We start from the raw sequence: 17,205 nt of genomic DNA on the forward strand, positions 1-17,205 counted from the left end.
AAGGGAAAACAAGTCAGAGCTCTGGGTATTTGTCAGGAACTCGAACAGAAGCAGGATCTTGCCTAAAACACAGGGAATCTCTGCTAAAGGGGAAAGGAACTGGAAAGGTCACCTGTCTCCGATATCCTGAAACACAGGCAAGGAGCCCAGGGAGGTGGCGCTCTTACCCCTACTTTCCGAAGCAGGTCTCCCACAATGTTGAGGGCCGATATCCGTGCTGCAGGAGTGAGGGGGGTCCCACCCGTGGAGTCATCCAGACCTGGGTGTGCAAAAGGAAGCACATGTAACACCAACCCGCAGCCCTAAGTCTGTGCACTAATATCCCTCAAAGCAGAACCATGGGGTGCGCTTGGGAAGCTGACTCTGCCCTCTGATCCCGCAGGTGGCCCTGGTGCACTCACTAGTTACCTAACCCAGGCAGAGTCTACCTGATGACCAACTTTCTGCAGCCTTAGAACCACTATATTAAATGTTTACGTGTTCTTCTTTTAAAACAAAATCAAAGTAAGTCCTCTTGAAGCTCTAGGAAGTCCACAGAGTTAGGAACAGCATTGAAGCAAACCACATTTGTAAGGGGCTTAACTCTCTGGAGCCCCTCTCTCTCCTCCAAGCAGGACTCAGGGACCAGCGGCGCCAGCATCACTGGGGCGCTGGTTAGGCCGCAGGATCTCAGGCCCTGCCCAGACCTGCTGAATCTCAGCGCATACTCAAGTGTGGAAAAAACCCTGCTCTAGACTGTGATTCTCGAAGTCTCACCGGCCTCTGGATCCCAGGGGCAGGTTAAGGGATAAAACAGCGTGAGCCCTGCAGCCGGCCTGGGTCTGAATCCCAACTCTGCTATCTACCAGCCGTACGATTTTAGGCGAGCTTCTTTATCAGGGCCTCAGTCTCCTCATCCATCAAATGGGGACAGCACTTGCATCTAGGGCCTGTGGTGAGAATCCAGTGAGGTCATATATATGCAAAGCACGCCAAGCAGAGTGGCTAACTAGCACAGGCCGAGCACTTAGAAACTGTCCATCACTGTCACTTGCTGTTAGGGGGCCCGGTAACAGTCTCGGTTTCTCAGCAGAGGAGCTTGGGAGAAAACTCAAAGTTTTCACGTTTTTACCATGCAGCCCAGGTTACACCGGCTTCACTTCTAGGCTCTTCTTGCTTATCTCAAAGCTGTTGCCCACTCTGCTGGGAACACCCCACTTTGCTCCCTGCAGTACAGCCTGGGCCTGTGGTCCCTCTCGCCCAGGACGCTACCCCTGGGAAAGCTTTGTGAAGCAAAGAAAATGCTCCCGATGGCTCTTTCCTTACCGCGTCTGAACGTCCCTGGCGTGTTTAAGCTAGGACCGGGTCCCCGATGAGCCACGGGTGTGGACGGCACGGAGCCAGTGGCCTGCACGGCTGTGTCTGTCCTTTCGGCCTCCACTGAGCTGGGCATGGGGGTCCTGGGCTTCTCCTGCTTCTGCTGCACAGCCAACTCCTGCCTCAAATCTGAGCCAGGATGAGGATTCAGATTAGGTTCTTGCTTCGGGGGATGGGGGAAGGACGGGGAGGGTCAGCAGCAGACACTGGTCAGGGAAAAGAAGTATCAGAACGAAAAACCGTAGGTGGAAACCCTCAACGAGGTGAAATCCACAGGATCTGGCCTACCAGGCCTGTAGAACTACATGATTTTTTGAGCAAAAACAAAAAGATTTAAAAAATTTTTTAAACTGTGGCAGTGATAGATACACGAATGCTTTTCTTGCTTCAAAACAATTTCACTGCAGTCGGGTATAGAGAATACTAAGTGAAAATATGCTTTCCCAACCCATCCCCGAATGCCCTTCCTCACTCATAATCACTGTAATATGGGGGAAATATTTTCAAACCTTTTTTTCCTGTATTTTCAGACAAAGAATTTATATGTATCTCTATTAAGCATATAATAGGAATAATTCTTATTAAGCATAAATGGAAATATAGCTACAGTCCAGGACAGTATGTCTTCATCTAACCATATTTATATCGACACCTTGTTTAACAATTATTTAATGTTCCAGAAAATAAATCTGTGTAATTTAACCGTTTCACTATGGATGGGCATTTATACAACCACCTTTCAGACTTAAAAAGAGTTTTTTCTTAGGGGCACCTGGGTGGCTCAGCTGGTTAAGCCTCTGCCTTTGGCTCGGGTCATGATCCCAGGGTCCTGGGCTCGAGCCCCACATCAGGCTCCCTGCTCATCAGGGAATCTGCTTCTCCCTCTCCCTCTGTTCCTCCCCCTGCTCATGTTCTTATAAACAAAATCTTGAAAAAATAATAAGAATAAAGGGATACATGCACCCCAATGTATATTAAATGTTTTTTTTCTTTTTAATCCTCCTTCTACTAGCTATATGTTAGAAACTAAATTAATATTATGAACAATTAATTGGGATGTTAAAAAAAAATCTCTTCTGCATCCAGATCTACCTCTGGAACTGGGAACTTCCACGGAGCAAATGGTGATGGGAATTCAGAGTGCTAAGCCACAAGAACAATGGGCTAGTGAGCAATTCCATCAACAAGAACTTTCTCCCCATAGGGGTGCCTGGGTGGCTCAGTGGGTTAAGCTTCTGCCTTCAGCTCAGGTCATGGTCTCAGGGTCCTGGGATTGAGCCCTGCATTGGGCTCTCTGCTCAGCGGGGAGCCTGCTTCCCTCCCCACCCCCGACTTGTGATTTCTCTGACAAATAAATAAAATCTTAAAAAAAAAAAAAAAAGAACTTTCTCCCCACAAAATGCTTACACACCTACCAATCAAAAAGCCAGCCAGGGGTGCATTTAAATATCTACAAGGGGTCTTTAGAGGCTCAGACATCTGACAATTCTGAGCAGGGGGTGGGGACCAAGGCTGAAGCCTGCCCAGTGTGGTTCTCTACCCTGTGACCAGGCTGCCTGTGTGCCAAGCAGGGCACGGATTTCCAGCAAAGGGAACACTGGGCAATACTGCAGGACCAGATGTTCTCAGGTAGGCAGAGGGGGAAACACTGGTGAACAAACAGAACAAAGTCAAGGCCTCCTGACCTCTGGCTTCATCCTTCAGCCGCTGAACGGATTCTAGGAGATTCTCCTTCTCGTCCAGTTCGCTCTCCAGGAAGGCATTTCTTTCAATGGCTTGATTCAAACGCTGCTCAAAGTCTTCCAGAGACATGATTGTGGCCCTGGTAAGAGAAAAATAAAGCTGTCCAAGAGAGCAAACGGCAGCATCCATTTGGTGCCCACAGATCTGGGAGAGAAGAAAGGCCAGACACGGCAGGTGGCATGAGTCCCAACATGGGCACTTCCTAGACATCACGGACCTGAACAAGCACCTTAACCTTCCAGGACCCAGACTCTTTGCCTGCAGAATGGGAATCATCTTAGCTCTTGGGGTACACAAAGCTGTCCTGGGCTTAAATGACAAATGTCCATATAGCACTTAGCAATGAGCCAGTGCCTTTTTAGGATGACACAGAGAGCCCCAGTCAAATGCCAAAAGCAGCAAATCTTCCCTTGGAGACTCACAGTGCAAATCGGTATTCAGAATATCCTACTAAAATCCATACAAAACTTAATAATGTACATTTAAACAGGGAGAAGGGCCCATCTTTAATTTTTCAGTTACCTTAAACAAATCAAAACGCCCAGCTGCCCTCCTAAAAACCACATCCTCTTTTGACCAGTATAGAAATTTCACTGGAATGCTATTAAAGGCACTGAGAAGTGCTGTAATAAAGAAATGTGTCTAACTCTGAGGCACAGAGCAGGTGGCTTGCCCACACAGTTGTCTTACGTGCAAAGCAAACCTAGGACCCTGGGATCATGACCTGAGCCAAAGGCAGACACTTAATGACTGAGCCATACAGGCTCCCCAATGTCAGCAATTTTTATTACTGACCCTGTGTTTGCCTCCACAAGAACTTAAACATGCTATTAATTGTTATCTCAAGGTGGTTGGAAGTGTACATTTGGAGCAGAGCCCCAGAAAACCTGGCTCTTCAACGTAAGACCAGCTAATAACCGTTCTTGGGCAGCTTAACCTTAAAAGCTGGTCCCGTAATCGCAACATAAGGATCAGTTCATGAATTCACCCATGCAACGCACCCTGCTGTGTCCAGATGGAATTGTGTTCCTACCCTCCCCCTCAAAGGGTCTTCAGAGAAAAATAAAGTTACCAAAAATGCTTAAATAAAAACAACAAAGGAATGACATTTAGGTGCATAATACTGGAATCAGTTAAAATCAGCCTAAAGGCCTGACATGTCAAACAACAAATGAAAAAGATAAAATGCATAGCAATTAATGTAACAGCAAAAATGTAGGATTTTACCACAGGGCACAGAAGTCTTGGTGAAATGTAGATGTATGGTGTTTGTGACGAGAAAGACCCAACATCATGAAGAAATCCATTCTCTGTAAGTTAACTGACAGTTCAACATCCTAGCAAAAATACTTATAGGTTTTTGTTGGGGACAGTAGCACAGGGGTTTGATGACGAAGAGCAAGTGATAATAAAATAAGAATAGGGGCGCCTGGGTGGCTCAGTGGGTTAAAGCCTCTGCCTTTGGCTCAGGTCATGATCCTAGGGTCCTGAGATCGAGCCCCGCATTGGGCTCTCTGCTCAGTGGGGAGCCTGCCTCCTCTCTCTCTCAGCCTGCTTCTCTGCCTCCTTGGGATCTCTGTCAAATAAATAAATAAATAAAATCTTTAAAAATATATATATATTTTATAAATAAATAAATAAAATGAGAATGGCCAGAAGCACTCTGAAAAAGCGAGAAGAGCGCTCCCAGATATTAAGAACACACTGTCATAAATCCTCAACAGAGAATAACTGTGTGGTGCGGCATTTAACAGTTAGGGGGACAGACTGGGAAGACCCAGAGATCCAGAAATACACAAATACAGAGGAGAACTCAATTTATGATAACAGCCACACTGCAAATCATTGATGAAAAGATGGTTGATTCAGGGGCGCCTGGGTGGCTCAGTGGGTTAAGCCTCTGCCTTCGGTTCAGGTCATGATCTCAGGGTCCTGGGATCGAGCCCCGCATCAGGCTCCCTGCTCAGTGGGGAGTCTGCTTCTCCCTCTACCCCTCCCCCCCGCCCCGAGCCTGCTTCCCTCTCTCTCCCTCTCTGCCTACTTGTGATCTCTGTCAAATAAATAAATGAAATCTTTAAAAAAAAAAAAAGAAAGAAAGAAAGAGACAAAAGAGAGAGATGGTTGGCTCAATTCCAGGTTTGGAGTCTACTAGATAGCCACCCAGAAAAAATTACCATTGGCTCCATACATCATACTACACCCCAAGATAAACTGAATCAAAAGTTTCAACAACTCCGTATTCGGTCAGAATCTAGTGCTGGCTTCTGGAATGTCAGAGAACTACGGACCAGCTTAACGGAGTTTCTGAACCGATGCGGATCGAGCCTCATACATGACTACACAGTCAGCCCTGGTAACACCAGCGGGGCATGGCGCTGAGATGTGCGGTCACTGTGGGAGGTAAGCATCCTGTGGCTGTAACCGGGGTGAAAATGGCTTCATGTGCTTCGTATGTGAAGATTCTGTCAACTGATGTATTAAAAGTGTATTTATCAGAAGAGGAAAATGCTGTGTACCCTGTCTGCAAACTGGTAATCTCCTATACCATTACTGAGAACTGGAAAAGAGCTAGATTTTCGGTAATGGTGAATATTAAGAAATACGTTTGGCAGATAACTAAGAACATTCTTTTTGAGCCAATAAATGCTTTAAAAATCTACGCATCACCCCCACGCGTCAGAGTGGCCGGTGCCAAAAGAACAGGAAGCAACAAGAACCGGTGGCGACTGGAAACGTTGGAGCTTTTGTTCACTGCCTGTGAGGAGGTGAAATGGTGGGTCATTACGAAAACAGTGTGGAGGTACCTTAAAAACTTAAAGATGGAGGGGCCCCTGGTGGTCACTCAGCTGGGCAACTGACTTGTGGTTTTTCGGCTCAGGTCGTGATCTCAGAGTTAGGAGATCGAGCCCTGCGTCGGGCTCTGAGCTTAGAGTGGAGTCTGCTCAGGATTCCTTCGGCTCTCTCTCTGCCCCTCCTGCCTGCTCTCTCTCTCAAATACATAACTAAATCTTAAAAAAAAAAAAAGGGGGGGAATGGTAATTCCATTTACCATGTATGTTAAATTCACATGTAAATTCCATTTACCAGAAGTGAAAGCAGGATCTCAAAGATATTTGTACCCTCGTGTGCAGAAAAGCATCATTCACAACAAAGAAGCAGAACTGATCCCAATATCCACGAACAGATACAGGGATCAAGAGAATGTGGAATATACGGTTGATCCTGGAACAACGCAGGGGCAATGGGTGCCGACCCCCCCCACGTAGTCACAAATCTGCGTATAACTCTCGACTCTGAAAAATTAACTACTGATAGCCTACGATCAACCAGCCTTACCAACAACATGAACAGTCGATTAAAACATATTAGTTACGCCATATGTATTACATACTGTACTCTACAATAGAGTAAGCTAAAGAAAATGCTATTAAGTAAATTGTAAGAGAAAATACATTTATAGTGCTACACTGCATCTATTGAAAAAAGAAGTGCGTATGTGAGTGGACCCATGTGGTTCAAACCTGTGTTGGGTCCATTGTAGGAATATTATGCACCCTTAAAAAAGAAAAGGAAATCCTGTTGGACGCTACAACGTGCGTGAGTCTCAAGGGCACTAGGCTAAGAAAATAATTTGTCCCACAAGAGGACAAATACTGCAGGATCCACGCCTACAGAGTGTCCATAGTAGTGAAAAATCACAGAAAGCAGAAAGGGGATTACCAAGGGCAGGAGGGAGGACAGAGAAGGATTTAGTGCTTAGTGGGTACAAGTCGCAATGTTGCAGGATGAGAAAGGTGTGCAGAGCTGTTGCACAATAATGTGAACACACTTAATGCTACTCAACTGTACACTTAACACTGGCTGGGGCGCCCAGCTGGCTCAGTCAGTCGGGCATCTGCCTTCAGCTCAGGTCATGATCTCAGGGTCCTGGGATTGAGCCCCGCGTCGGGCTCTCTGCTTTGCAGGGAGTGTCTCCCTCTCACCCTGCTGTTCCCCCTGCTTGTGCTCTCCCTCTGTCAAATAAATAAATAAAATCTTTTTTAAAATGGTTATGGTGGTGAATATGATGGTGTGTTTTTATCACAAGTTTTTTGGAAATGTCTATATAACCATAACACACAGAGGAGTAAAGTTAGATAAAATCAATGTTAATCTTTGTACAACTTTTCCATATCTCAGCATTCATATGTTAAACAAAAAAGAACATTTAAGGAATGTATTTAATTTTTAGTTACTTCCAATGAGGCCCTGAATCTTTCAAGGTTATCTCCTAACTAAAAGTAAGTCATTTTGGGGGCGCCTGGGTGGCTCAGTGGGTTAAAGCCTCTGCCTTCGGCTCAGGTCATGGTCCCGGGGTCCTAGGATTGAGCCCCGCATCGGGGAGCCTGCTTTCCCCTCTCTGTCTACTTGGGATCTCTGTCAAATAAATAAATAAAAAATCTTAAAAAAAAAAAAAAGTAAGTCATTTTGTTTTACAGATGTACAGGGGAACAGCTTTAGCAAACAAATACCTGGTAAGGCTGAGAAATTACTGTTCTTGAAGTAGACGGTCAAATTTTCAAAATATCACTATTAAAATTTTATAATAAAATGTCAGGTTTTTATATTTTTTAATAAAATTTCAATATTCCAAAACTTTATGCATTCTATAATGAAGATTTGGGCCTTCCTTCTACCTCATCTGATTTTAATACCGAACGATTCAGCATTTGGCTGGAATGTTAATCCAATACACCTTTAGTTTATAAAAACATAAAGAAATGGAAGATAAGGGGCGCCTGGGTGGCTCAGTGGTTTAAGCCGCTGCCTTCGGCTCAGGTCATGATCTCAGGGTCCTGGGATCAAGCCCCGCATCGGGCTCTCTGCTCGGCACGGAGCCTGCTTCCCTCTCACTCTCTCTGCCTGCCTATCTGCCTACTTGTGATCTCTGTCAAATAAATAAATAAAATCTTAAAAAAAAAAAAAAAAAGAAATGGAAGATAAGAAAAAGGAAGCACAGACTAATAGCTTTACAAACCTTGGATTGCAGAAAGCCCTCCCAACTCTGACTGATACGTCTCATTACAGAGAAATCAAATCACTTTTCCCAGGAACATATACAACAGACAAAGCCAAAAGACAAATGTAAACACCAAATATTTTCAATTCGTATCACGAATATAGAACGATCCCCTAGAAATGAAAAACAGCAACCGAACTGAAAAATAGGCAAAGATAAAGAGTTCATAGAAAAAGAAATAAAACAGTTTTTTTTCCTTTTTTTTTGTTTTAAGATTTTTATTTATTTGACAGACAGAGATCACAAGTAGGCAGAGAGGCAGGCAGAGAGAGAGGAGGAAGCAGGCTCCCTGCTGAGCAGAGAGCCCGATGCTGGGCTCGATCCCAGGACCCTGGGATCATGACCTGAGCCGAAGGCAGAGGCTTTAACCCACTGAGCCACCCAGGCGCCCCGAAATAAAACAGTTCTTAAATTAGGAAAAGGAATCAACGTCACTCGTAACTGAGAAACGTACCCATTGATCACTTACTAGACTGGCAGAAATGCAAAGTTTGAAAACCACTCGGTTAGTGAAGTTATTTGGAAAAGAGGAAATTACACACACACCTGCTGGGAATGTAAAGTGATACAACCACAAAAAGAACAAGTGGGCAAAAACGACCAAAATCACAGACGCATCTATCGCTAGACCCAGCAGGTTCACTTGTGGGCACTGAAGCTACAGATAAAATCTGGGCAAGCCACATTTAGGATTCATTACAGCAATGCGGACGTAGCAGACATCCATCCACAGGCGACCGGACAAATAAATTATTATGTACTATGCAACACCAACCATACAATAGAATATTATGCACTTGGGGAAAAAAAGAACAAAGAATGCTCTGTGTCCTGAAAGATCCTCAAGATGTACTGTTATGTGAAAGAAGATGTACAATGGCGTGTATAGAATGCTCTTTGTGGGAGGGGGAGGGTAAGATGAATTTTCATTTTTATTTGCTTGAATTTGCATAAGAAAACCTCTATTCTTTGTATATTATTTTGGAACCCGTGCATGTACTCTGTCTTCATGGTAGACTGAATTAATGGTCCTTATTCTTCACCGGCCCTACACCCACATTCTTGCTATGGCCTCACTGTGCTTGGAATGTACTGTCCCATCTCCTGGCTTGGGCCACGTGTCTTGCTTTGATCAAAGAAACACCAGGGAAAACAATGGTATGCCCAGTGGTTTGCGAACATACTACAAAGTCATGGTAATCAAGTCATTATGGTATTAGTATAGTAGTTCACAAATCGTACACGCCACCAAAATAAAGAACCCAGGATGAGGGGGCGCCTAGGTGGCTCAGTGGGTTAAAGCCTTTGCTTTCAGCTCAGGTCATGACCCCAGGGTCCTGGGATCGAGCCCCGCATTGGGCTCTCTGCTCATTGGGGAACCTGCTTCCCTTCCTCTCTCTCTGCCTGCCTCTCTGTCTACTTGTGATCTCTGTCTGTCAAATAAATAAATAAAATCTTTAAGAAAAAAAAAAAAAAGAAAAAGCTTTAAGAATCCAGAATGAGATCCCAGGATATGTCAGAGATTAACATATGCTGGGGATGGGTTAAATTCAATGGAAAAAATGAGTATTTAATAAATAGGACTGGTACAATTGGCTATCTATGTACTGAAAACATAATTGGACCCACGTCTTGTAGTAGACAAATTTCAGGCAGATGAAAAATATAAGTATAAAACAAATAATAAGAAAGTCCTATAACGAAATTTAAGAGAAGACACGCACAATCAAGGGATCAAGGAGATTTCCCTAGTGCAGTCTGGAAACCTAAAAGTTAAAAAAGGAGATATAAACAGGATGACCTAAAATTAACAATTATTTGTATGGAAAATGATACCAGAGACAAAGGTAAAAGATGAGATTATTCTATGAGAAATATTTTCCACACAAGACAAGAGATGAGCGGCAAAAATATACAAAGAGGAGCACCTGGGTGGCTCAGTTGGTTAAGCGACTGCCTTTGGCTCAGGTCATGATCCTGGAGTCCCGGGATTGAGTTCCGAATCAGGCTCCCTGCTCCACGGAGAGTCTGTTTCTCCCTCTGCCCCTCCCCTCTCATCCTCTCTGTCATTCTCTCTCTCTCAAATAAATAAATAAATAATATACAAAGAGCTCTGACAAATGGATGAGAAAAGAGATCCCACTTCTGATCACGCTAAGGTGGCTTGTATCAGAGCAAACAAAGCTGCCAGAGATTACAACTACAAACTCTGGATCCAACAGTCATGTTCTGAAGGCACGGGCAACAACGGGCGTCAATACTCAGAAGAAAGAACCAGCAGTGCGTGAATGTCACATCTCTGCGACTGTTCTGCCGACAGCTCCAGTGGAAAAAAACCACCATCACAGTCAAATTCTCATCTAAAGTCTTCCCACATCTCGGGCTAATCCCTGAACCATACATATGCTTAGCAGTCCTGAGGCAGCCTGGTGAAGGCTAAGAGAATCAAACAGATTTCAGCTACTGCTCATGAAGCGGGAAGTTGGGAGTGTTAGTTCAGCCTAGTTAATAGACCAGGAAAAAAAAAAAATCAAAAACATAATCCATAGTTTTTGCAACACATCATTCATAATGTCCAGAATTCAAGATTACTCAACACAACACATGAAGAGCACAAAAAATGTGACCCAAACTCAGGAGAAAAGGCAATCACTGGAAATAGCCCTAGGATAGCCAAGATGTTAGAATTAGCAGAAAAGGACTTTAAAGTAGCTACTATACCTATGTACAAGAATATAAAGATGGGGCGCCTGGGTGGCTCAGTCTGTTAAGTGTCTGACTCTTGATATTGGCTCAGGTCATGATCTCAGGGTTGTGAGATCAAGCCCCATGTAGGCTCTGCACTCAGTGGGGAGTCTGCTTGGGATTCTCTCTCTCTGTTCATGTGCTCTCTCTCTCTCTCAGATAAATAAATCTTTAAAAAAATAAATAAAGGGAATTAAAAAAAAAAAAAAAAAGAAGAAGGCGGCAGGGATGCCTGGATGGCTCAGTCGGTTAAGCATCTGCTTTTTGCTCAGGTCATGGTCCCAGAGTCCTGGGATCAAGCCCCATATCAAACTCCCTGCTCAGCAAAGAGCCTGCTTCTCCCTCTCCCTCTCCCTCTGCCTCTGCCTGCTACTCCCCTGCTTGTGCTCTCTCCTGCTGTCAAACAAATAAATGAAATCTTAAAAAAAAAAAAGGAAATTCAGAACTGAAAATACGATCTCTAAACACACTATTGGAACTGGCTTATCAGCAGATTGGAGAGGAGTCAGTGAACTTGAAACCAGATCAATAGAAATTATCCAATTTGAAGAACCAAAAGAAAACAAGATGGGGGGGGGTAGAAAGGAAGGGGCTGTGTGACAACATCAAAAGGACTTATGTGTGCATACATAGCTGGTGTCCCAGAAGGCCAGGAGAGAGAAATGGGGCAGCACAAATCTTTAAGAAATAATGACTAAAGTTAAGCAAAAAGAGAAATGTACAGACTAAAGAAGCCCAGATATCAAGATAAATACATATAGGGGCACCTGGCTGGCTCAGTTGGTAGAGCAGCTAACTCTCAATCTCAGGGGCATGAGTTCGAGCTCCATTGGCCAAAGAGATTAAAAGGAAATTTTAAAAAATCAGTTCTGGTTAAATCCAACAATTTAAAGAAATGTTAAGTACATATAAAATCAAAGCGTATCATGAACTGTGGCAAACAAAAAATTAAGAGAGAATCTGAGAGCGGCCAGAAAAAAACACATTATATACTGGAAAGTAACCATTCAAATGACCACTAACTTCTGACCTGAACCAAGGAAACCACAAGACAGTGGAACAATCCACTGAACGAGGAAAAAACAAAAAAACCTGTCAATCCAGAATTCTACATCCAGTGGATGTACCTTTCAAGAATGAAAGGAAAAGAAGGACACTTTCGATAAACTAAAATATGGAGACTTCACTGTGCACAGGCCTGTGCTGCAAGAAATCCTAAGGGAAGTTCTTCAAGCTGAAGGAAGTGGGTACCAGGGGGAAACCCAGGTCCTCAGGAAGGAATGAACCAGAAATGATACCTATGTGGATAACTATGAAAGCCCATCTTTTTACTCTAATTTCTTTAAAATATACTTGGCTTTTTAAAGCAAAAATTATGGGGCACCTGGATGGCTCAGTGGGTTAAAGCCTTTGCCTTCAGCTCAGGTCATGATCTCAGGGTCCCGGGATTGAGCCCCGTATCGGGCTCTCTGCTCAGTGGGGAGTCTGCTTCCCCCTCTCTCTCTCTCTGCCTGCCTCTCTTCCTACTTGTGATCTCTGTCAAGTAAATAAATGAAATCTTTAAAAAAAAAAAAGCAAAAATTATAGCAACATATTGTGGAATCCACAGCATTTGTAGACATAACAGTATTATGGGTATACCAGAAAGTTCAAGGATAATAAAAATGGAACTGTAAGACTGCAACGCTGTTGTATTTTATAGGAAGTGGTATGACAAAGTGTATGCTGTGATCCTAAAGCAACCCCTAAAAAATAATGCAGGGGATGGGGCACCTGGGGGCTCAGTTGGTTGAGCGTTTGACTCTTGGTCTCAGCTCAGGCCTTGATCTCAGGGTTCTGAGTTCAAACCCCACATTGGGCTCCATGCTGGGTGTGGAGCCCATTTAAACTAGTAATAATATTATTATTAACACTAACGCAGGGGACTATGGGGGCAACACAAAGGTTCCGTATCTTAACAAGAGCAAGCAATGAACATAGAGGCAATTTGCCAAAATTATGGAACTATATATTTAAAATCTGTGTATGCCACTATCAGCAATTTATATCTAATTTTTCAAGTGTTTTCATTAAAGAAAAAAGGGGGCCTGGCATGGAGTAGTTATTCAATAAATGTTCGTTACGATTGTCAGTATTCTGCTGAACAACACCACGTCAATTTAAGAAATCCTGTTCTTGGGGCGCTGTGGCTCAGTGGGTTAAAGCCTCTGCCTTCAGCTCAGGTCGTGGTCCTGGGGTCCTGGGATCAAGCCCCGCGTCGGGCTCTTTGCTCAGCGGGAGGCCTGCTTCCTCTCTCTCTCTCTGCCTACTTGTGGTCTCTGTCAAATGGATGAATAAACTCTTAAAAAAAAAAAAAAAGAAAGAAAGAAAGAAAGAAATCCTGTTCTTGGGGTGCCTGGGTGGCTCAGTTGGTTAAGTGTCAGCCTTCAGCTTAGGTCATGGTCCCGGGGTCCTGATATGAAGCCCTTCTCCCTCTGCCTCTGTCCCACTCCCCTGCTCATGCTCACTTTCTCTCAAATAAATAAAATCTTTTCTTTTTTGCTGCAAAAAGATTTTATTTTTTTGCTGCAAAAACCTTTATTGTTTGTTCTTTCCCAAATAAATAAAATCTTAAAAAAAAAATCCTGTCCTTTGTACATGTTGACCTTAGGGCGGTATGGAGCACATGCTTGTCCTGCCTGGGATGTTCTCACCTCATACCCTTCCCTGGATGATGCCTCTGCATCCCCTGGTCTTAGCCCAAATGCTACCTGTTGACATTCACCTACCGATGGCCACATGAATGCAGCCCCAAACCTGTCCTCTCCTTCCCGACATACCGTTTTGCTCTTTCCAAGTCATCGTTTGCTTGCTCCAGCTCTCGGATGTATTTCTGAAGTTGATCCTTGATTGCTTTGGTCTGGGCAAGGTCATCCTCCAAGGCTGAGATCTGCCGGTAGCCTTCCGAGTGCTGCGTTTCAAACTTCTCCTGGAGAACAAAATCGACAGTGAGAATGTGATTTAAGACTTCTGATAAGCTGGGCTTACCTCCTTTCCCTGTCACTTCTTCAAAATACTGAAGGATTAATCCTGGAATGGATGCTCTCCTGTTGTGAGCTCGTAGCACCCGACCCTTCCTAGGTGCACCGCTCGGTAGCACTGATTTCCTTAGCGAATCTAGCCCTGCCTTATCTTAGGAGCTTTATTGGACTGGTCGTCATATCACACTATGGAGGCTCCAGACATTCTCGCAGCCTCCCACCACAGCCAGGACACACGGCTAACCTCAGCCAGTAGAACCTTCTCTCCACAGTCACGGACTCTGAAGCAAGTGAGGGCAGATGGCGAGAACGAGGGGCCACCATTCAAAGTTGTTATGTCCCAAGTGCTTCCTGCCTTCTGGCCCACAAGTGTCTTATACCCGGTCCCCTCCTGAACTTGGTCGCTGCAGCCTCTGGGTATCAAGAAGCCCCCAACAATCTTCAACACAATTACTTCGTTCAAGGTGTCCACAGCCATGGGAAGTCACATAGACCTCTCCACGCCTCATCCACAAGGGCAACACAAACCCAGTTCCCATGACATCCCCGGATTGCGTATCAGGAATCACAATAACTTTGGTGGCTTGTGCCCTGCCCTAAGAGCAGGAAACCATGTACTTAGTCTGACAACTGTTCTAACTTTGTGACCCATGACACGCTCCCTGCAGCATGGGGGAGTTAAAGAGGACTTCTGGACCTTTGGGGGAAGGAAGGAAGGAAACAAAATAAAACCCACAATCTGTTATTAATTATCAAGAGAGCTTAGTGTGATCTGACTAGTACTTTCCAAGGCAAGGAAGGGTCAGATGACTTCATGATCTGTCACTGCCCAGTTTCAGCCAGCTAACATTCGTTCATTGCATGCTTACTCTGGGCCAGCTCCTGGGCTCAGGATAATACTTACATTGGCTCATTTAACGCTACTTCAGAGATGTGAACTGAGACTACTTCATTAGCCCAAAGTCATTTGGTAGCAAATGACTGAGCCAAGATCCAATCTGGGCTCCTGGGGCTTGTGCTCATTAAACAACAGTGCTAAATTGCCCTCAAACATCTCCTCCCGGGCCACACAGGTATCGATCGCACATGCACACATATGCACGCACACACACATTCTGCTCTAGCTACTCTTTCCAACCACCTTCCTTCACCAAACACCCTCACTGCTTTCCCTTCACCTACACACGAAATGTGTCCCACAGGAAAGGCCCAAAGTCTAATTAGAAAGTTTGAAGGGCAGCTACCTGCCTCAGTTGGTAGAGTATGCAACCCTTCGTCTCAGGGTTGTGAGTTCGAGCCCCATATTGGGTGTGGAGATTACTTAAGAATTTTTTTTTTTTTTTAAAGATTTTATTTGACAGAGAGAGATCACAAGTATACGCAGAAGAGACAGAGGAAGCAGGCTCCCTGCCGAGTAGAGAGCCTGATGCAGCACTCAGTCCCAGAACTCTGAGATCATGACCTGAGCTGAAGGCAGAGGCTTAACCCACTGAGCCACCCAGGCGCCCCTAAAAGTTAAAATCTTAAAACACACATACACACACACACACAAAACAAAACAGGGTGCCTGGGTGGCTCAGTTGGTTAAGCAGCTGCCTTTGGCTCAGGTCATGATCTTAGGGTCCTGGGGTTGAGCCCCACATCGGGCTCCCTGCTCAGCAGAGAGGCTGCTTCTCCCTCTCCCACTGCCTGCCACTCTGCTGACTTGTGCTCTCTATGTGTCAAATAAATAAAATCTTCAAAAACAAGAAAGAAAGAAAGGAAGCTTGAGAGACAGACACACTCTTCTTTCCTCAATCGAGTAAACACAGGCGTTGCTAGAAAACAGTCGGGATGTAGGGGGGTGGAGAATGACATACTGGTGCCTGGGCCAGAGAGGCGTGGTGAGAGCACTGTGAGAAGAGCTCCCACAGAACAAGCAGATCATTTACAGGGTGGGGACAGGGAGGGCACGCCACATCCTCACCCTGCTCCGTCCCCTCTGATGCTCTGTTTCCTGGCCGTGAGCAGAGCAAGCGACTCCTCTCTGGCAAGGAGGAGCCAACCAAACCCCACGCAAGGGCCAGTTCCCTGGGCTGGCTCGGAGGGCCTCACACCCTTTCTCTGGGTGCATCTCCAAACAAAACAGGAGTGCTGGGGAGCCGCTGTCATTAACCCCAATTCAGATGCAGGTTCCAAGATGATGCAGTTAACGGGCTTCTCCGCCAGCATAAAGATTCAAACGATGGCCTTTGAACTTGTGGACATGAAAAGCCGTTGCTCAATATGGTGCTTTCATTTGGGGCTAATTCTAATAAGCGGTCAGCTGATGGAGGCATCAACAGACGCGCTGTTTGATCCTTTACAGGCCTTCTCATTCAACTTGAGATGAATAAGCCAGTTGTCAAGAAGGCTCCGTGGAGAACATTCCTCCGAGGCGACTGACACATATTTGCTGGTGGCAGTTTATCTATTTTTTAAAGTTATCTGGGGCTCAAGATTACTTTTTTAAATTTAAAAATTACTTTTAAATTTAAAAATTACTTTTAAATTTAAATTAAAAATTACTTTTAAATTTAAATTAAAAATTACTTTTAAATTTAAAGATTATTTATATTTAAATTAAAAATTATTTAAATTTAAATTACTTTTTAAAGTAGTCTCAGGCTCGAACTCATGACCCCGAGACCCTGAGTTGCACACTCCAACAACCAAGCCAGCCAGGTGCCCCGGTGGCAGTTCTGTTCCCCCGGACATTTCTCTTCCTTCTCCTGCTCTGTGCTCTGCATCTCAGGCATCTGTCATGAAGAGGCGTTTGCAGGTTCAAGGGCTTGGTCTTAAAGCAGTTACTTCATCATTGCTCAACGGGGGTCTGCCTCTGTGGAGGCCCGGTCCTGCTCCCGACTGTGGTTCATATCGCCCATTCCACACAGCTTCTGCTCCCTGAGTCCCCTTCAAGTAAGCATGATGACTCCTCACTGCCTGTGGCAAGGGTTGGGCTGTCCACAAAATGAGTGGCACGGGGACGCCTGGGTGGCTCAGGAGGTTAAGCCGCTGCCTTCGGCTCAGGTCATGATCCCAGGGTCTGGGACTGAGTCTCACATCAGGCTCTCTGCTCAGTTGGGGAGCCTGCTTCTCTCTCCACCTCTGCCTGCCTCTCTGCCTACTTGTGTGCTCGCGTTCTGACAAATAAATAAATAAAATCTTAAAACAAAAAAAATTAGAGGCGCAGGCCAGGTGTACAGATAAAGCAAAGGGCACTTATCCCTCCGTGTCAGGGATGGAGGTGGGGGACAGTAGTGG

General features: G+C 44.9%; 1 protein-coding gene across 3 annotated transcripts in view; it reads right to left on the bottom strand.

Annotated features, from left to right (window-relative positions):
• NDE1 (nudE neurodevelopment protein 1) overlaps positions 1–17,205 on the bottom strand; it is a 37,054-nt gene that overhangs the window by 3,404 nt on the left and 16,445 nt on the right. For all 3 annotated transcript variants that reach the window (XM_045992834.1, XM_045992832.1, XM_045992835.1), the window contains exons 4-7: positions 13,723–13,871; positions 3,042–3,178; positions 1,306–1,485; positions 168–259 (exon numbers count right to left, since the gene is read on the bottom strand). In XM_045992834.1, the coding sequence (XP_045848790.1) occupies positions 168–259; positions 1,306–1,485; positions 3,042–3,178; positions 13,723–13,871 (558 nt within the window). The remainder of the gene's footprint in view (positions 1–167; positions 260–1,305; positions 1,486–3,041; positions 3,179–13,722; positions 13,872–17,205) is intronic.

This window comes from Meles meles, chromosome 21 (genome assembly GCF_922984935.1).
Source record: "Meles meles chromosome 21, mMelMel3.1 paternal haplotype, whole genome shotgun sequence".
Classification (NCBI taxonomy): Eukaryota; Metazoa; Chordata; class Mammalia; order Carnivora; family Mustelidae; genus Meles; species Meles meles.